The sequence below is a fragment of the Diaporthe batatas genome (genome assembly GCF_019321695.1).
Source record: "Diaporthe batatas strain CRI 302-4 chromosome Unknown Contig00005, whole genome shotgun sequence".
In the NCBI taxonomy this organism is placed as follows: Eukaryota; Fungi; Ascomycota; class Sordariomycetes; order Diaporthales; family Diaporthaceae; genus Diaporthe; species Diaporthe batatas.
Window position 1 is genome coordinate 2955888 of NW_025408552.1, and position 19808 is coordinate 2975695.

Genomic DNA, 19808 nt, shown 5'->3' on the forward strand with positions numbered 1-19808 from the left:
TTACTGAGGAGCTTCCTGAGGAAGGAGGAGCCGAAGTTTCTGCTGACGTAAAAAGGAACATTTGGGCCGGATGCCCCACATCGCTGGCAACAAGCTCGCCCGCAAGGCTCTCACTTGGGACTGGGGTTGAAACGGGCTGGAATCGAGTGCAGGCAGGCAGGCAGGCAGGCAGGAGGGAGGGAGGCAGGTGCAGTCAGTCAGTCAGTCAGTCACCTACCCCATCTGCCCATGCACCCAAAGTCTGGGGTCTGTCAGACGCTTGTCGCCGCCAAGGGGTTGTGTTGCAGCTTCGTCAGCCTGACCCTGACCTCGCCATGCACACATCCAAGCGTGCACTCGCCTCTCGCACATTCGACACTCGACGCTCAACAACCTGAGACTCGAGGCTGGCGATCAGCCCCACCCCCCAAGGTGCTGCTGCCCTCATCGTCTGGTGCCGCGACGGCTAGGTTGTTACGAATCGGCGCATCCTCACAGGCCGCGCCCCGACTTGCTTTAAGAAGGCTGCGCTCCCAGATCGTCATGCCAAGTCTGCCAAGTAGTGCCCAGCAACAACATCTGTTTTACCTGTCGTGTTCTCTCCCCTTCTCATACTCTTGGCACTCCCTCTTCGTCCTGCCCTTGGCTGACTTTTTGTGGTCCTCACCGGCTCCTAACTCGCCTCCGCTGCCGCTGCTACGGAGTACTGCTGCTGTTGCTGCTGCTGTTGCTGCTGCTCCTACTGTAGCATGGGCGGCCCTCACCGTGCTCCGGCCTGCCCGGCCGAAACCAGCTCATCGGCTCGAAGGGTACCGCTCGCGGCCTGCAGCTGAAGTCTATCGTCTGCGATCTGCATTGCGCTGATGGGCTGGTCGCCGCTCAGAATGCCCGTCTCCACCGCCAGCCCCCAACGGACGTCATGATACGCCATCCTTGGTGCAGGCAATTATACCCTCTGCTGTAGAGGTGTTGGACACGGAGACCACTTATACTTGGCCTGTCTCGTGAACCCTCAAGAGGTCTTGGGTAACGCCGTGCCACTTGGCCCGGCCAAGGTGGTTCGTCGTGACTCCTAAGCCCTTGGACCCAAACCCTAGCTGCTCAGGAGACGCCTTGGTCAGCCTTGGGTACTCGGCCAGCTGCCCAGTCAGTCGCCAAATCAGTCACCCAGTTCCAGCCGGGCGCGGAACCATGGAGCACGACGTCCTGCTACGCATTTCCATGCCCGGAGAACCCCATCACGGAAAACTGTGCGCAAGACTGTGGAGCTCCTGCCGCAATATCAAAAAACGACAGCACTCAATGCCGGATATGGACATGTGCTTGTTTCAATGGCGATTTGAAATACGCCGGCGGGAACATGGCCCGTGGTTTGACGCTACGGGCGCGGGAGCTAAAGCATGCATGGAGCCGCTGTGCCTATTTTCCGCTGGGGTAGGGGGGAAAAATGCCCGGGTCCCACCCCGGCGTGACGGCTGCACCACCGTTCGACTTGCACATGCTTCAACACCTTGGCGGGCCGTCGATCATCGTCCCAGATGGAGCCGACCCAATGTTCTTGCCCTTCGCGTCTTTGTGGTCCACTTTTTGGCCGCCGCCGCCGCCCTCTCTGCCTCTTTGCCTCTTTCAACCCAGCAACCTCAGTCATGGCTGACGAGCCCTGGGCCTGAGCCAGCCCAGCCCGATGGCGATCAAGGATGCTGGACAGAGGTAAAACCTACCCGTCTCCGGCCGCCCGGCCCACACCCCACAAGTACCTCTGCGTGACCTCCCCGCGGTACCTGCCACTCGTATCCCGCCCATGCGTCGAAACACGTACCAAGGTGTACCACCCTGTGAACCACCCCTGGCCACAACCGGGAATATCGCTGGAAACACTCTGGGGCTCTGTACTGAGCATTGCACTTGCGGCTTCATCGCCATGCTTATCTGGGACCAAGTGCTTCAAGATGGCCGTGGCATCTCAACATTGAACCATAGTTCTTGTTTCTATTCTCATCTCCCGTGGCAAGTTGAGCCTTGACCTGCAGGATCGCCGCCCTCAATCATCGGCTCCTCTTACCATACCAAGTCGTCCATATTCCTGGACACGGAACGCTTGGGTCACAAGAGTATTAAAACACTCAGACACCCGGCTGGTTGATTGTGCCAAGGTCGATGATACTCTTCTTCACTGCGGACTTGTTATCGTCTGTCCTGATGTTGAGAAGTCCGTGATCTTTCGGTCCTTTCTTTCCTTCCCTTTTATATCTATTTCTTTCGACGTCGGGATTGAATCCTCTCGTCTGTTTTCCTCTCTTCACCCTTTATTTCCTTCTCAGTCGCCGGACGGCTTTTCGTTTCTTAACTTTCAATTCCGAGCCTGGTGTATCAGCTGTCCAGGTGACCGACTACATCGAAAATGGCCGAGGAAATGGCAAACATGAAGCCCGCTTGTGGCAGTGGCGAGGTGGTTGGCGAGTATGACCTGCCATTGCACGTCATCGGTCTCTGTATGTTGAAAATGGAACACCAACTTGGATAGTTTCGGCGGGCTAACGAGGCGGAACAGTCTTGGTTTTGTTCTTCTCATGTCTTGGTACGAGTTCATGGAACCCCTCGGGGAGCGGAGACAACAATATACTGACGCGGACGTGCAGGAGCGGGCTTTCCCGTCGTGGCGAAGAAGATCAAGTGGCTTAAGATCCCGGCCAGGGTGTTTTTTGCATGCAAGCATTTTGGAACAGGCGTTTTGATCGCAACAGCATTCGTTCACGTACGTAGTAGCTGTCAACGGTATCTTGGAAGATTCATCAGGACGCCCGCTGACCGGCCCTCTAGCTGCTGCCCACGGCGTTTGCCAGCTTGATGGATCCCTGCCTTCCAGACTTCTTCACGGACATTTACCCTCCGATCACCGGTGTCATCATGATGGCTGCGCTGTTTGCTCTCTTCGTTATCGAGATGACTCTCAACCACAAGATGGGTGGACAGGCCCACTCTCATGGCGGAAACTTTGGTACCAGTGCGCCCGGCCCGGCAAACATGCCCGAGCGCCCGCCCCGGTACAACCACCAGAGCTTCGAGACCGATGTGTCCTTCGAGAAGAAGGTCCAGCAGCAAGTCTATGCCGACCAGGAGAGGTTCGAGCGCCTGCAGCCGAACCCCTTCGGAGACGATGCCCAGGAGCTGGCTGCGCGGTCGGAGATGCCCCCGTGGTTTGTCGTCTTCTACGAGCAGTACGTTCGCCAACGCATGGAGATGGTCAACATCCTCAAGGGCTCGCAGCCTCAGGTCTCCGTCCAGCCTGCTTACAACGTCTCCGAAATGCCCAAGCCCGCGGTTGGCCTCATCGACTCGCCGTACATTGACGTCGAGACTGGCCTGCCTGTCGACGAGATGACGTACAAGAAGATGTCAATGAACATCACCCTGCTCGAGGGTGGTATCTTGTTCCACTCCGTGTTCGTCGGCATGACCGTTTCTATCACCATCGAAGGCTTCGTTATCCTGCTGGTTGCTATCCTGTTCCACCAGATGTTCGAGGGTCTTGGGCTGGGTACCCGTATCGCTGCTGTTCCCTACGCAAAGGGTAGCATCCGTCCCTGGGTCTTGGTCTTTGCCTTCGGCACCACCGCACCCATCGGACAGGCCATCGGTCTTATCACTCGCAACACCTACGACCCCAACAGCGCCTTCGGTTTGATCATCGTTGGTATTTTCAACTCCATGTACGCGTCCCTCACACCCTGTACCCAATACCAAAAGGCGGACATGTCTGACAATTTCCCACAGTTCTTCCGGTCTTTTGCTTTACGCAGCCACTGTTGATCTTTTGGCCGAGGACTTCCTTTCCGAGGAGGCCCAGCACACACTCACTAAGAAGGATAAGATCACAGCTTTCTGTTACGTCCTTTTGGGAGGTATGTGCTTCAAAGTATAAAACCATTTAGAGGAAGCAACTAACATGGATTCTCAGCTGCCGGCATGTCTATCGTTGGTGCTTTCGCCTAATTGCACAGCCCGCCAGTTTCGAGTCGAGCGAAGCCATCCGAAGCATTGCAGCCCAAGTATCGAAGAGCCGGCTTCGCTCCACGCGTCAAGCCCCGACATCCGCCAAACTGCGAGCCATCGCCCGAGACCGCTTGGCGCGTCCATCCATGGCCATGAGAAATGGGAGGGCGCGCTTTCGAATGGCGTCATGGCGGATCCAGCGGGGAAGAAACCATTCCCTCGTTTTCTCACCAGACACTTGTACGAGCGCATCACACGGCTTTGGCTTTCTCTGCTGTTCCAAGCAATCAAACGGGATGATGTTTTAACCGCTCTTTCCGTTTCCAGGCCAGAGCAGAGAGCGAAGCAGGCGCAGACAGAAACACAGACAAAGAAAATCCCACACACTCGTTTACCAATCTCTTTGCGGACACTGCCTCCATTCGCCGCGAGGGACGGTGTGTGGTGCGTGTTTCATGTTAGTCAGCGGTGAAGACGGAAGGGGACCACAATTGCCAGTCTCGAACAATTTGGCCGCGGTGCGCATCTGGGAACTGGCATGAGACAAAGCGACAACGATTTTCCTATTTCTCTATTTTGCTGGTATACGGTTTCTACGGCCCGGGCGTCAGAGCGAGCACAGAACGAATTATTCTTCTAATTTCTCCCCATCAGGAAAGAAATTAGTGTACTATAATAGGACAGTAGATAGTTACTGCTACGGAGATGATATCATAAAATGCCACAAAACCGTCAAAAGAAAACCACTTCTGAGAGCTGCTAGTGATCATCATAATCGCCCATCTGTGTCCAAGCGCGAAAGTATGCCACCCCGAGATGTTTGGAGACTTCCGAGGCAGTGTTAAACCTCCTGTCGGAATATAGAGTTTCCCCATTAGTCTACCAAAGCGCCCTCTGAAAATACGTCTGCGGACTCCGGAACCAGCCTCCAGGCGAGGCGCACCCAGCGAAAGCAAAAATAGCCTGTGCTTGCTGACCACTGCGGAACGAGGCTGACTGAGATGGGACGGGATCACTGCGGGCAACCAGAAAATCACCAGTTTTGACAGCCGATGCGAGTTATGGGGATGACATATGGGCGGACAATGTTCAGCCAAAAACTACAATTGGAACCACCTGGGCGCAGGCATCCAGGAACAGACCACCCCCTACCTCATCTGAAAAAATTAGGACCTTTCTGGGAGACGCGTGTACAGTTGACCCGTGTTGGGGAGGGTGTCCGCAAGTGCCGCCCGCCCATCCAGCGGTGGGTGGTATCGTCTGAACGCCTTTGAGCCTCGTCCCCTTTCCCATCCGTTTCCCTCCTTGCCACAAGTCACCTAGGAGGGAGGGGCCACGCGCAGGATGATTGGCGAGAACACCCAAGACAACAGACATGAAATCCGATTACCAGAGCGACAAGGCGCGAAGGAGATGGGACCAGGCCTCGCGGCCAATTGGGCGGTATCCAGGCGGGGCGAGGATGAGGTCGGCGGCTCTGCGCTGAAACGTGAGGGGTGTCAAGGATCTACACGGGACGATGGCAGACCGGACGAGGTGGTGGCGGGCGGGAAGGGCTGGAGGGGCTGGTAGGCAAGGGGTTACGTGGGCCCAATACGGCTGTTTTATGTTTCGCTTCTGACTCTGTGGCCCTGACGCCGCGATGGTCACCACCTCCCCTGGAGACAGAGATTGATATCGTGCGGGAGCTAAGAAAGGGCCGCGACGCGGGCGAGATTTGGGTCTGGACTGACTGACTGGAGCTACTGCGTAAGGCATAATAATGACGGCGGCTGAGGCTGATGCCGTGGTACAGTTAGTGGTTGACGGGTAGGGCGCCACCGGTACTTGAGAAATTGTCCGAAGTACCCACCTAGGTGGACGGCTTCCTGTCACAAGACGCCAGTATAGACACAAGGAAAATATCCCGCGGGCCGGTCAGGCGTTGAACGATTATGAGGCGAAGCCAGTGTGTCGGCTTTTCGCACAAGCAGTGTTATGGCCTGATAGAAGGTCACTTATCACACAGTGAATGAGTGAGTGAGACAGGCTGTGAGAAAATTCGCCGACCGAGACCAGAGAAGAAGACAATAGCTTCATGCGTTCGACAACAACTGCACATGCGAGAACCCGCAGTGTCTCGGATCGAGCCGAGTACAGTAAACGTACTTGGTGTACTCCGTACATCAAACACCCAGCCCACCGGACAAACCCACACGGTACTTTGCAAGAACAAAAAAAGAATCATGATGTAAGAAGAGAAATGAGCCTCATGCACGTGATAGATCAGATAAGATGAAAGAGATGGTGTAGAGGAAGGACAAGAGTACTTGTCTGTCGCAAGGTACTGCGGTACACGCAATTCGTGGACGATCCGGGGGTGGCGCCCCTGTCAGGTTCCAACATCAGACAGAAACAGGCCCCCCCAAAAAAGAGAGAGAGCGAGCTTGTTTTAGCCCCATGTTATCGAGAGCGAGAGCGAGCAACGGCGGCCGCCCCACAGCTCGCTCTCGCTGGAGCAGGCCGAGCCGATGTTTGGCCAGCGAACTAGTAGATCAGGGTTCGTTCAGGCGCTCGTTCACCGGCTGCGCAACATGATTCAAACCAAACGAGGGCGGTTGAACCGTGTTCTCGAAACTTCGTGGTAGGTTTCGCAAGGCGCACACGTCGGCCTGTTGGGGTAACATCTTGAGCTGCAGTGGCTGGTCCGGCCGTCAGGGCATGTGCTGAGTGGATGAGGCTTGGCCCGGACGGTGTATGTCATACCTGCGCGAGTAGTCATACAAAAGGACAAAGACACAAAAGAGAGGCACATGCATGCAGCCGCACTACGTGCATTTGGGATCTGTGGCGAGGTCGCATCCGCATGCGTATCTCGCGCATATCTTGCATGCGTTTCTGGGATCCTCGAAGACTCCCTCTGGAGAAACGGCGGAAATCGTTCGTATTCGTAAAGCGCTGCTGCACTGTCCACAAAGGTTATTTGCCTGCGGCCGATGACAATGCCTGTGGCCCTGGCCATCCTCCGGGACTCTATCTATACTGGTCTTGCATAAGAATAGTTGGCACGGAATCATTTTGATCGCGTCTGAGTGATCCTCCGTCGCTCTGATGCAATACCTTCTCGATGCCTTTGACCACCGGCCGTTGAGGTGGCCACGAGTCGTGCCGGCGTATCGCTCTCGGCGCGATGCTACCCGGACGCATTATCTTCGAGACTGTACGAATGCAAACTCGATATGGCTCTGTCGTATCGCCGGATCCAGCGACTCTCCCTGTGGCAGAGGGGCGTGGTGGCGCTTTGAATGACATTAGAAGGAAGCTGTTGCCAGCGCCACCTGGGCATGCCCTCAGGGTCAAAGAGATGGCGAACTGAATACGGAACCCGGATTCGGGATCGATGGTGTTTACTGACCGAGCCTGGTTGGACGTGGGCGGGATCTGGCTGTATGTGGCGGGATAAAGGGACGGCACCGGGAAATGATCCAAAGGAGCATTCCAGGCGGGAACAATGAAGAGACCGACCTTGACTTCCTGGACCCCACGAGGCCTCGCAGAGAACACGACATGACCTTTGCCACATCCTTTGATTGCGCTCCGAACTGGCCCTCGACGTCTGTGCCATCACGCTGACACCAAAAAGGGCGTCGACACGTTACCACGCGAACAAGCAGCATGGCACCCATCTTCCAGCAAAGGCACGACTACAGGGCGGAGAAGAAGATCGATGACAACGTCTACGTCGTCAGCCGGCTGTCCGACAATGAGCAGTTCCTCGGCACCAAGTGGGACGCCAGCACGGTGGACCCGGCCTTCACTGGGCTGCTCGAGCGCGGCACCAAGGGGGCGCTCGGCAGCCTGCTGAACCATCCAAATCTGATCAACTACACCGACACGGTGGCGGACAACGTGGTGTGCGGGCGAGGGACGGCGACGGCGGTGTCGGCGCAGCGAATGCTCCTATGGGACTTCTGCGAGGCTGGCACGCTGCAGAACCTGTTCAGGCACCACCAGGTGGTGCCCAGGACGGCGTCGCCCGACAGCCAGGTGGTGACGCAGTATCTGCCAGAAGGCTTGTGCTGGCACGTGCTGCTCAGCGTGATGAGCGCGCTCAGCTGGCTTCACGAGGGCCACCGCGACGACTCGTCGATCGAGGGGCCGAACGGGCGACGAAGAGCGCGCGACTGGTTCTCAGACCCCGACTGGCTGCCGATCCTGCACAGGAACATCCAGCCCGAGTACATCTTCTTCAAGCATCCAAAGGGGACCGAGTCGTACGGGCTCTGTAAGCTGGGGAATTATAGCGCCTGCGCCGTATCGGGCCACGTCAACAGCAACTTTAGCGGGCAAGTGATCAGCTCTACCCGGGGTGACGAGAGGCTGGACACACTGCGCGAGAACCTGTGGGAGGACATGTCTACCATCGAGGCGGTAAGTCAAGCAGGCCACTCACAGCAATTGTTGGTGGGCGTAGCGAGCTGACCAGTGTGGCGGCGGCGGTGGGCAGGACAAACGGCCGTACACCAAGGCCACGGAGCTGTACCAGCTGGCGCGGATCGTGTACAAGATGATGTCGACGAGGGACGTGCCGGACCCGGAAGACGACCAACAGCCGGCGTTCAATGTACAGGCTGAGATGGACACGCTGACTGCATACTCGGCTGGGCTGAGGAGTATGGTGTCATTTTTCCTGGGCAACCACCGCGGGCTCTGTGCGCGCGCTGAGGACCTGACGTCGACACTGTACATACAGGCGCGGAGCCTGTACCTGCAGTGGAAGCGGGATACGCCCGACGGGAAGCTGCACCGCGACTTGCTGGATGACGGTTGGCGGCGCCAGTTTAATGAGGACGAGAGGATCCGTGCCGACGAGGAGTTGCTGGCGAGCCAGGGCCAGCTGAGCTCCCACCGCTGGACCATGGACAACCTCAACCCGCAGCCCAGGCAAGCCGTGCCTCCCGTTCCGACCCCGCCGCCTTCTTAGCCACGGGCTGAGGCAGTGGCTGGGTGGTTGATCTCATGTGTTGGGTTGGAAGCGGCATTGTGGTGTGCAAACGGGTCCAAGGGAGAGAAGAGACCAAATGACTTAGAATACTTAGGTACCTTGTACACAAGTACAGTACGTAGCGCGCAATGTCTCCACACTTACTTAATAGCTCCCCATGTGCTCGGGTAGGTACGTACCTAGGTGCGTTCTGCTGCTGTGGTACATCTCCCTACCTGATGCGCTAGTCTATCCGTCACCCTGCAGCATTTGAGCTTAATCCGACGTGTGGTGTGGTCTCGTACCGTGGTGAACCAGAAGAGCCGTTGATTGTCACCCACGCGCACCAGCACATGTTCAGACCACGCCATCTCAGATCCTCCTCACACCTGCCCGAACCACCACTGCAACCACCACTGCTGTACTGCCATTGCCATCCGAGTTTCTCTGTTCTGCCCGCAAGCTGCTACACATACCAGCCGAAATTGCCTGCAAGCCACCAGGGGTACCGAAGCTGCAGTCCCGAGCCCGATAGAACCGCCTCACCCCGAGCTCGCTCCTTCTTCCCACGCACATCAGCGCCGACAGACGCCATCGGACACGCGCACCCGAGCCCCACGGCGACGAGACATGGCGCACCTACGCCCCCCGCCGCTCCTCCTCACCAAGCGCCTGACCTCCTTCCTGCAGCTCAACCTCTCCGCGCAAATAACCACCCTCCTGCTGCTCACCCCCGACGGCAAGCTCCTGGCCTACGCCTCCCAGCCGCCCATCCCCGTCGTCACCCTGCGCACCCACGGCACCGTCGCGGCGAGCCTATACACCATCCACAGCAACGGCGCCGACCAGGATACCATAGACGCCGCCCTGCCGCCCGGCAGCAGGGCCAGGAGGGCCAGCCGCGGCGGGGGCAGCATCACCAGCAAGAGCGACGGGCCCCTGGCCGTGACCATCCAGCTCGAGAGCGGCACGGTGCTGGTGATACGGCGCCTGAGGTGCGGCATGCTCTTCGTGTGCATGGGCCCGCCAGCCGGCAGCGACGCGCAGGGGAGCAGGCCGGCGACACAGCACCAGCAGCAGCACCAGCACCAGCATCAAGGCGGCCAGACATCTCAACTACACCAGCTACACCACCCACCGCGAGGGTCACAGCAGAGCCTCCGCCCCCCACAAGCAGCAGACGACGCTTCGGCCGGCGGCGCAAACGGCCACACGCCAGCCTCGAGCCCCCCGCCGCCAGCACCGACGACATCGACGACGACGACATCAACATCAACATCAACAACAGCACAGCCACCACCGTCCGCGTTCCAGCCGCTGGGCTCGCCCCCGGAGACGGCCAGCATCCACAGCGCCGCCACGGGCATGTCCACGACCAGCACCAGCTCGACCGTCTTCGGCGCCGGGACCGCCGGGGTCGCGGCCACGCGGCGGCACGCGGAGGAGCTGGCGCGGTGGCTGGACGACAAGCTGGGCGCGCTGGACGTCCCGGAGGACGGCCTCACGGGGGTGGTGGGGTGAGGGCCGTGCCCGGGGGGGGGGGGCTGGCGGGTTTGCGATCCGATCGTGCGGGACACGTCTGTTTGTCGGGGCGGGGGCCGGGGCCGCCCTACGGCTCTCTGCGGCTCCGGTCGGGGGGATATGGCTGGCCAGATGGACTTTTGAGAACCATTCTGCGCGCGCTCGAGGCAGGTCGGTGTGTAATCCTACGAGACGCCGTTCGCGCAAGGGACTACGCCGGCAACGAAAGGTACGGAAAACTTGTGCCAAGGTCATGAAGAGCAAGCCTCGCGGCCTGCCCATGCCCAGGTAGACGACGGGACGAGACAACGCGTCGTGGTAGGGTTTGGAAACGTGCACATCACGAGCCGCATGTTGAGCGACGCCAGCAGGGTCGTCTTGACCATCTTGCTATGAATATGATGTTTGAATACAACGGTCAATGTACAATGCGCCTACCAAGGGGGCCGGCGATGAAGAAACGAGAACGAGACGCCATCCTAGGGGCGTGCTAGATAATCAACCCCTTATAATGCTAATCACATCCGTAAGCTCTTGAAGTGGAATCCGCCTCGTGCGCCTCCGCTGCGCAAGGCCACTTCCTGTTGGTCCCGAGTCGGGAACGATCCCCTTTTGCACCCTGCGAACGCCGCTTGAATGCTGTGCTGATTCATGGCCTCCTTCCATCAAAAGGAAAGAAAGGTGGATGGCCAGGATCCAAATTCTTCTGTTGTGCGTGGCCTTGCCACTGATCATGTCAAGTCGTCCCCAAAGTCGGCAGCCTGGCGAAGCCTCCTGCTTGCCCGCTTGCCCGCTCCCCCGGCCCTTTCCCACTTGGTGCCTCACTCGATACTTAGCCTCGTGATGCCATCATTAGTGTCCACCATACCCTGGAAACCTATCCGGCCCTTAGCTCGCGTCTTATCGCCGCCGTTGCCGCTGCCGTTGCCGTTACCATTGCCGCTTCCGCTGGTCTCGCTGTTCGGGGTGTCGTTCCGCCCACCACGGTCACCTCCGTTGCTGCCGGGCCTCGACCCCCAGGGCGCGTGCTGCATGGGGCTCTGCATGATGGGAGATCCCTGAACGCTCATACCCGGCGACACGGCGCGGCGCTTGAAGCTGACCGGGTCGAGGTCATCGTCGCGGCGGCGTTTCGTCAGCCGGCGCGTGACGTCCGCCACTGACGGCGGTAGCGGTTGCTCGGTCGTTGGCATGGAGGAAGAGCCGCTGGGCTGGGGGGTGTCATTTCCCGAGCTGGGCGTCGTGTTCATGGGGAACATGAAGCCGCCGTTGCTGCCTCCTTGTCCGGAGTTGGCAAAGGGCGAGTCCATGTTCATGTCGTCCAGACTCATCCCCGACGAGGAGCCACGTGGTGGGCCTGGGGGAGGCGGGGTCGTCCTCGAGCCGCCCACACTGCTTGTCTCCGAGAAGTTCTCCCAGAACATCCTTCCCTTGGAATTTCTATGCGCTTGGTTCTTGAGGCTGCCCGAAAGCCCCAGGGCGTTCGAGTCCACCATCATCGCATCGTCGACTGCGTCCTCGAGCGAGTCCTGTATTGGCATGCTGGGGCTTGACTGCGTTGTGGCGGCGACAGACGCGGGCTGTTGAGCCTGGCGGGGTGGGTCGAAGTCTATATCTTCTCGCACCTGACGGATGACCTCTGATTCCCGTCTGAACTCGGACTCGACAGGTGCGCCTTCTTCAGCAAGCGCAGCCTTTATGCGGGCGAAATTCTTGGACTTTGGCTGCTCACATGTCAGTCAATAGCCTGAGCGAAAGTGGCAGGGGACAGGGGCAGCATTGACGAGATGGGTGGGTGCATACCAGGAGATTGCTCCGCCGAGTGACAGCGCGCCTCACGACCCTGTTTTGAGGATCTGCGCCGGGGCCCAGCACGCCGTCCACGTTGACGCCGGTCTTGGGACTGTCCTCACTATCACTGCCCGCGATATTCAATTGGTTGGCGGCCCAGCTGATGCTCTCACGACGGGCATGTGACGAACTCATTTCCTTGGCCATGTTGCCGTAGGGTATTGGGTTTGTAGGAGGGGACCGGGAGAGGTTGGCGGCTGATGGGGTTGGGGGGCAACCCATGCCAAAAGGGCCGCGCTCTTTCTTCTTTTGTTGTTTGCGAGGCCGCTGTCGCTGCTGGAAGGACAAGAGGCTGTTGACAGCTGGCGACCCCACCCCCGCTGGCCAAGCAGAGCCGGCTTGTGCCGCGTGTGGGTTGCTCTTGACGGCCTGGGGTGTCATCAGGTAGGGCTCGTCCATGTCCTCGTCCATGATGTCGTCCTCGTCGGAGCTTGTGGAGGAGTCGGAGACTATGTTTGCGGCGCTCCCCACGGAACTCGAGATGTGGAAACGCTCGTGGTTGCCCATCATAGACCAGAGCGAATTGGAGGTCTGCTCTGGTGCGCCGAAGTCGCCCGTTCTCCTGCTGGGTATGTTCATGGCCCGGCCGCCGACGGTGGGCGACGAGTCGGGCGACGACTGCTCTGCGATGGTGGTGTGGTGGAGGCTGGTGGCAGCACGAGAGAAGTCGAGACCCCTGGAGCGGCGGGGCAGGATGTTGGTGGGTGACGAGTATATCTGGGAGTGGTCGAGCTTGGGAGACAGCGGGGCGGGCTTTGAGCCGGGCTGGTTGAACTGCTGGTGGTTCTGGGTCTGGGTCTGGTTCTGGTTCTGGTGCTGGGTCTGGTGTGGCTGTTGTTGGTGTTGCTGGGACGGAGGGGTCGAGGCCTGGGGTGGCATCTGCAGGGAGAGGCAGCGCGCAGGGAACTCTGATCGGTGAGGAGTGACGGGGAGGGCCAGGGGTACGGAGGGCGAGTTGGAGGCGGAAAAGGAGTCGCGCAGAGGCAGCGAGATGGTGCTGTCATCCTTTGAGGTGCGCCGGGCCTGTTCGGCGAGCTGGGCCGGCGTGAACTTCTGTGGTGTGCCGCCGCCGTCGGAGAGCGAGCGGTAGTGGTGCCTCCCGCCAGGGGTCCTGCCCACAGCAGCAGCCTCTTCCGGCCCAACATGACTGTCCATGTCCACGGCGAAGGCGACGTCGTCCCCTATGTCCGACATCACGGCAACCTCGTCATACTCCACAACGGGCGTGTGCGGTAGGAGCGGCCGGTGGGCCATGCCGGACGGAGCTGGGACACGCAAGGTGCGTGTCAGAGCCCCTCTTTGCGCTGGTGCCTGTGCCGGATGATGCTGGTGCTGGCGAAGTGTCTGAACAGTCGTGGGTGCTGAAGATCTGAAGATATCCCGGCATTGTCTCCAGGGAGGAGGTGAGTCCTACATGGCCGGCACAAGCTTTCGAATGGGTCATGGGAAGGCTAATAAGGTACCTGGCAGAGGTAGTTGGGCAGACTGGCAGACTGTACCAGCCCGGTTCACGAGAGGAGGGGCGGCAGGGCGGAAGGGCGGCTAGGGCCCCCTGCATGGCAGCTAAGTGGGAGTGGAGAGGTGATGAGGAGAAGGCACAGCCCAAGTCCCGGTGCCGAGACGGGCCTGGCCAATGGCTCGGCCGTGTGCAATCTCCGCATGCTCAGACCCTGGTCCTTGAACCACCAGAAAACTCCCGAATTGACTGGTCTGGTCGGGCTATGATTCCTACACCACAGATATACATACGGGGGAGGCCATTCCAGGTGGCAGTCCCGGCTGCATCCCGTTAGCACGAGGCAAGGCAGCTGATTGTTCATGAAATCATGGGCGTGGTGATTAGGATGTAGGAATATCAGACCAATAGTTGTCATTACTCAATGTTCAATAACCTTCACCAAAGGCACTTTAGTGGAGTGAACTGCCTTTATTCTTAAATTCAGTAAAGATGGATACAACATTTAAACTTCCAAAGTTAAAGGACAGGCTGGTCATGCAGTAGGCAGCAGTCTAGGTGAAGATATGCTTGACTGTGGGTGGTGCAGGGTGAGATGGTCCTCACCATTGATGGCAAAAGAGACTGGCTCAAATTCTCTGTGAGGAATTATTGATTTAAAGCTATGGTTGCCTAAGGAATAGTAGGGAGGAAGCTGCGAAGCTGCAATCCGGCGCGTGACGTATGAAGGCCACTTGGGCTGATAAGATGAGCAGAGTGCACAGACCGACTAGTTGGTCCTGCAGGCGATCAGCCCATGGCCCTAACACAGGGTGCAAGAGGTTAAAAAAGAGGGCCTGGGATATTAAAAAGGTACCATGGGACACAAAATTGTTGATTAAGGCTAGTAGTCTAGGTGAATATGTGCTTAATTATGGGTAGTGTAGGGTGTAAGACAAGGAAAGGAGGGAGGGAAAAGGGGAAATGGTGAAAAAAGCAATGTACATTATATATGACTGTGACAGAGTCTTAAGAAGGAACCTCTTATATAGACAAGTACCTAGGTATGTTGTGTGCTCCCAAACTCCACATAATATATTGACCGGCACATCACTACGTAACAAAGAAGAACGAGCTCAGTATAGTCAATCTAATTCTAAACTTTGAAAATGGAAAGCGAGTATCACATTGGGGATCACTTGAGGTGTGTTTTCAAACCTATGGTTATCGGTATTATATGATATCTAAGAGAACGGATATTCACACAGGAAAAAACGGCTGGTACATAGGTACAAATGCCCCCTGGTGTGCCGACCTTAATTTACACTACCTACTTACTATATAAAATATAAATTTACACTAATTGACTATACATATCCTTATTAGCCCTCAATTTCTAATCCTCCTATTATCGCTTCTGGTCTGGTGGTTTGCTACTTCTTTTCTTGTCGCCTAGGGCGCTCTGGCGAGTCCCTAAGCACCATAATATCCTCCTAGGTCTCCTTCTCGTCGCCGACGAGGTCCTCTATAGTCAAGTCAACCTGTGTTAGCTGGTTGATAGTCCTACAAGCCCTCATATAGAGCTTCTAGCGAGGAGGGCTCCTGGTGAGGGAGTTTTGTTTAATGGGTGAAGGAGAATTAGTAGGTCTGCGTAGGGAGTATAAAAAGCACTTTGTGTGGGTGGTGTGTGTAGTCAGGGTGGTTGAATAAAGCCCTCTGATTGGCTGCAGCCCTGGAGGAAATATTGTACCTGTGTACCAGCCGTTTTTTCCTGTGCGAATATCCGTTCTCATATCTAATACTGGGTCTTTGAGTGCTTACCACTTTGTCAAGGGACTGTCTATAGCTCTATTTATGTGTACAGGTTAAAAGCAAAACCGCTTATCACCCTCGAGAGCAAGTTTTGAAATGGGCACGAGGGTAATCAAGAACTTACAAAGACTGAACTTTGACAGTCATCCTCTCAGCACCAATGCCTCTCGACTTGGCTTCCTCCAAAATGGCCTCAGTAGCCGTGGCCCCGATCCGACTGACACCCAGACTCCTGACCCTCAACAGATCATCCAGCGTGCGCACGCCACCCGCCGCCTTGATCTGCACACTCGGCTTGCAGTGCTCCCTCATGAGCTTCAGGTGCTCATACGTCGCGCCCCTGTAGTTGTAGGAGCCGTCCTTTTGCTTCACCATGCCGTAGCCCGTGCTCGTCTTGACAAAGGCCACGTCCAGCTCGCTGCAGATCCCGCACAGCTTGATGATCTCCTGCTCGCCAAGGAAGTCGTTCTCAAAGATGACCTTGAGCACCGCGCCCGCGGCGACGACCGCCGCGTTGACGGCCTGGATCTCCGCCCTGACGTAGTCCCACTGCCCCCCGAGGGCCTTGCCGATGTTGATGACCATGTCGATCTCGGCGCCGCCCTGCTCGGCGGCGCGCCGGGCCTCGAAGACCTTGACCTCGGCGGTGCTGTTCCCGTGGGGGAACCCGATTACGGGGCAGACCTTGACGTCGGTGCCCTTGAGGGCGGCGACTGCACCGGGGATTGCATAAGGCTTGACGCAGGCTGTGGCGACGTTGTACTTCTTGGAGATGGCGTAGCCCTCCGCCAGGATCTCGTCCGTCATGGTGGGATGAAGGAGGGAGTGGTCAATCATCTTGGCGAGGTCATGGAGAGAGACCTCGATGGTTGAGGGGAAAGTGACGGGAGACATCTTGGGGTGTACTTATTTGTGAGGAGAGGTTTGTAAAAGGGGAACCCAGTATTTGGATGTTGGGGATGATGGTGAAGGTAAAGTGCATGCGCTGGGGCTTGAGGGAAACAACTACAGAACGCAGGGCGGCCTTTATGTATTAGACGTTTGGGATAGTTACGGTAAACGTGGAAAAGCCTTGTGAAGCCATGCTCAACAAAGGGTGGTTAGCTGCATGAGCCACGGCCATTCGGGCACCATCTCAGTCGATGTATCCCTCGTAAGCACTCGCCGTTAGCTTCAAACCGGTATGCGATGTACCTAGGTAGTCCCAGCCAACATGTTGACTGGTCACTTCTGCCCGGGGCTCTTCGCATAATTGCCCGATAGCGGGTGGTCGCGAAGGACTTCAATTTTTGTCTGCTTCAAGGAGATGCACGTAAAGAATATACTTTGAAGCCTTTCTACGTATTCGCCTCACTGGTCTCCAACATCTTTCTATTCCGAGTCCTGGGAAATTATTACGCCCCGCCCTCAAATTTTTATTGCACAGCTATCAGCGCTTGCTGTTCAAGTATAGTCTAGGCACTCAACATGTTGGTGGTCTGTTCTCCTCTGAGCAATGCCGCCGCCGCCATTTACGAGTATGGTTCGAAGCCACAGATATTCCCGCCGGTGGACTTGACATCCGCGGACAATATATGCCTGGTTTGAGCTCCATGGTTTTGCGACGAAAAATTTTTCGGACTGCAGAAGACAAGCCAATGTCTCTGCAACTCTGAATCCACCAACTGCAAGTGAAAAGATAAAGCTGAAATCGTGAGGAAGTCGTGTCGCGTCGCGCTCCGTTGCGTCGAGTGGATGCGGCCCACAGCATTTGAATCCTCCCGAGGTTTCCGGGCGCCGAATCGACAGATGGGCTGGCTCATCCGAAGTCAAGGCTGCATAGCACTTGAGGCTGACCCCGCTAATGAAGAGCAGGCTCAGGTGATCGTGACACGACTAAACGCGCTACAAGCCTCTCAAAGAGGCACTGTTATCTTCTTACTCCACAGGATATGTACGGTAAATATTGCCCGTTGATCCTCTCGAGTGGATCGTGCAGTATTGTACTTCATGTAGGTACAACTCGGGTCAAACTTGATACTTCTTTTTATGCAGCAGACGCTCCACCTGCACCACATCCCGTTGGTTAGTAAACGAGCACTTCCTGAGGGTGGGTGAAGCCGCAACAGCCTAGGTATGAGGTGTTGCACTCATTACCTTGATGGCTCTGGCAAGGCGGCTTCTGATTGGAACAGGATACCTAGGTATCTAAAAGTCCACAGACACACATCATATTTTAGCAACATAACCTGTTCGCCATCCTCGCCTAGTACGATAGTGCCGAGGGAGCGAAATATGATAAGCACGGGGAACGAGCAGCTTGGATCATTATATTCTGGCTTGTGCGAAGTCGACGTGTCTTGGGAGCAAGATTTATGGAACGAGACCCACGAGAATTCCGATGTCTCCACAGTCGGAGCCTCGTGCCGTGAGTGTTGATAATGGATGCGCCCGCGGAACACTGACCTGGTTTGAAGCTATCGCAGATTTTCGGTAACACGATCGTAGGTACCCACTATAGGCATGACATTAGTCACCTAAAATTCTGTGCTCGTAATGATAGCATTTGGGCTCCTTTATCTCTTCCATTCACTCTTGTCTTTATCTCACCTTAAGTAGCGCCCGTTGCTCGAGAGCCTCAAAGTGTGCTAGATTACCCATTCATATTCCTTCCAAGGTCCGAATTAAGTTTCGCCTTTGCTGCCAGCGAAATCTCACTTGGGGACTTGTTGTCTTGCTCTCACTCAGCCCTTTTCTCGCCACTTCTCTTTCTCTGCTAGTGATAATTCAGGGCGACTCAGCCTTCATCTCAAAATGCAAAAGGTTATAGTTCATTTTGTCCGCCGTGAGTACTCCAATCACAAGCCGTATACCTCCTTCTTACCCATTCTAACTTGACCCCGTAATATAGACGCACAAGGTCATCACAATGTCCCGACGGAGAACCGCCTCCAGATCCCGGACCCGGACCTGACACCTCTCGGAGTCACACAGTGCGAAGCACTCGCCCAAAGCTTCCCATATCACTCCCAGATAACGCACCTCATGTCCTCGCCCATCCGCCGCGCCCTTTACACCTGCCTCCTCTCCTTCCCCAGCTCCGTCGAGCGGGGCCTCACCGTCCTCGCCCTCCCCTCCGCCCAGGAGTTCAGCGACTACCCGTGCGACACCGGCTCGAGCATCTCGGAGCTGTCGCACGAGTTCGGCGGCAAGGTCGACCTCAGCCTCCTCGACGACAACTGGAACTCGAACACGGGGAAGTGGGGCCCGCACTGCGATGTCATAGACGCGCGTGCCAGGGAGACGCGGCGCTTCCTGTGCCAGTTTGGCAGGGACTGGGTGAGGCAGAATCCGGGTGGTGGCAGGGACTGTCACATCGTCGTCTCGACGCACGGGGGCTTCCTCCACTACGTGACGGGAGAGTGGAACGGTACGGGCGGTGCTGCGGGCACAGGGTGGCGAAACTGCGAGTTCCGGAGCTTCACCTTTGCGGAGGGCGACAGTGACGAAGACGCCACGTTGGTGGAGTTGCCGGAGAGCAGGGCCAGGAGGCCTGATGAAAAGATTCTGTCCAAGGAGGAGCACAGGGCTTTGAGGGAATTTGCAGAGAGAGAGTGGGTCAAGGGCGGATATCAGAAGATCCCACTGCCGGATGTGTCGTTTGCTGAGGAGGAGACACTCGAATCGAGTGCGGGTGCAATCAAAGTGCAGGCGTAGACCAGCGGCGTAACGTAGGATGGGAATAGGTCGTTGGCTGTGGGAGTCGTCCATATGAGTAGAAACCAGTTCCTGCGATGGAAAAGATTGTAGAGAAGAGAATGGGGATCGACTTTTTTGCAATAGGTTTCATGTTGATATGGTGCACAGTATGACTTGCGGAGGCATACATTCGGAATCTATCGTATTATAACTATTGTTATCGGCATCGTATTCTTTCCAAGCGCTGGGTCTTGAGTGCTTACCACCGTATAAAGGCGCCATGTATGTCCTCGGACGTATACGGAATAGAAGCGAAACCACATACATTCGGAATCCGGTATAAATCTCGCTAAGAGGGCATTCACTAGTCGCTCCACATGCACTTGGAATTCAAAGCGAAATGCTCGAGTACAAGAAATGATAGCTACTAGTGACGCTCCATGAGGCTGCTCTTTTTGCCTTGGGTAAAACAAGCCGTCTGTGAAAGTTCGCAGTTGGCGTACCCAGGTACCAACAAACTAGATGTTAGCCCCATTCCATCTCACCCCAACGGCTTTGGCGCAGGCCACCAAATCG

General features: G+C 56.8%; 6 protein-coding genes across 6 annotated transcripts; 4 read left to right on the forward strand and 2 right to left on the reverse strand.

The window, feature by feature from the left end:
- Window positions 1–1500: 1500 nt before the first annotated feature.
- On the forward strand, window positions 1501–4715 carry KVR01_005154 (uncharacterized protein). The gene is made up of 6 exons (XM_044791092.1): window positions 1501–2471; window positions 2531–2557; window positions 2619–2734; window positions 2800–3689; window positions 3754–3881; window positions 3938–4715. The coding sequence occupies exons 1-6, from the start codon at window positions 2381–2383 to the stop codon at window positions 3970–3972; spliced, it is 1287 nt and encodes a 428-aa protein (XP_044645599.1). The 5' UTR covers window positions 1501–2380; the 3' UTR covers window positions 3973–4715.
- Window positions 4716–6882: 2167 nt separating this feature from the next.
- KVR01_005170 (uncharacterized protein) lies at window positions 6883–9107 on the forward strand. Its single transcript, XM_044787322.1, has 2 exons — window positions 6883–8382; window positions 8459–9107. Exons 1-2 carry the CDS (start codon window positions 7627–7629, stop codon window positions 8933–8935), a joined length of 1233 nt encoding a protein of 410 aa, XP_044645615.1. The 5' UTR covers window positions 6883–7626; the 3' UTR covers window positions 8936–9107.
- Window positions 9108–9277: 170 nt separating this feature from the next.
- Window positions 9278–13851, reverse strand: KVR01_005400 (uncharacterized protein). The gene is made up of 2 exons (XM_044793620.1): window positions 12260–13851; window positions 9278–12180 (listed from the first exon to the last, which is right to left on the reverse strand). Exons 1-2 carry the CDS (start codon window positions 13559–13561, stop codon window positions 11278–11280), a joined length of 2205 nt encoding a protein of 734 aa, XP_044645845.1. The 5' UTR covers window positions 13562–13851; the 3' UTR covers window positions 9278–11277.
- On the forward strand, window positions 9566–10456 carry KVR01_005600 (uncharacterized protein; the record flags this gene model as incomplete). Its single annotated transcript, XM_044791504.1, has 2 exons — window positions 9566–9946; window positions 10250–10456. The coding sequence occupies 2 exons, from the start codon at window positions 9566–9568 to the stop codon at window positions 10454–10456; spliced, it is 588 nt and encodes a 195-aa protein (XP_044646045.1).
- A 1191-nt stretch (window positions 13852–15042) lies between the features above and the next one.
- KVR01_005253 (uncharacterized protein) lies at window positions 15043–16635 on the reverse strand. The gene is made up of 2 exons (XM_044785377.1): window positions 15679–16635; window positions 15043–15267 (listed from the first exon to the last, which is right to left on the reverse strand). The coding sequence occupies exons 1-2, from the start codon at window positions 16446–16448 to the stop codon at window positions 15216–15218; spliced, it is 822 nt and encodes a 273-aa protein (XP_044645698.1). The 5' UTR covers window positions 16449–16635; the 3' UTR covers window positions 15043–15215.
- A 1535-nt stretch (window positions 16636–18170) lies between these two features.
- KVR01_005528 (uncharacterized protein) lies at window positions 18171–19250 on the forward strand (the record flags this gene model as incomplete). The annotated part of the gene is made up of 2 exons (XM_044790330.1): window positions 18171–18378; window positions 18445–19250. Exons 1-2 carry the CDS (start codon window positions 18348–18350, stop codon window positions 19248–19250), a joined length of 837 nt encoding a protein of 278 aa, XP_044645973.1. The 5' UTR covers window positions 18171–18347.
- Between the last annotated feature and the right edge of the window lie 558 nt (window positions 19251–19808).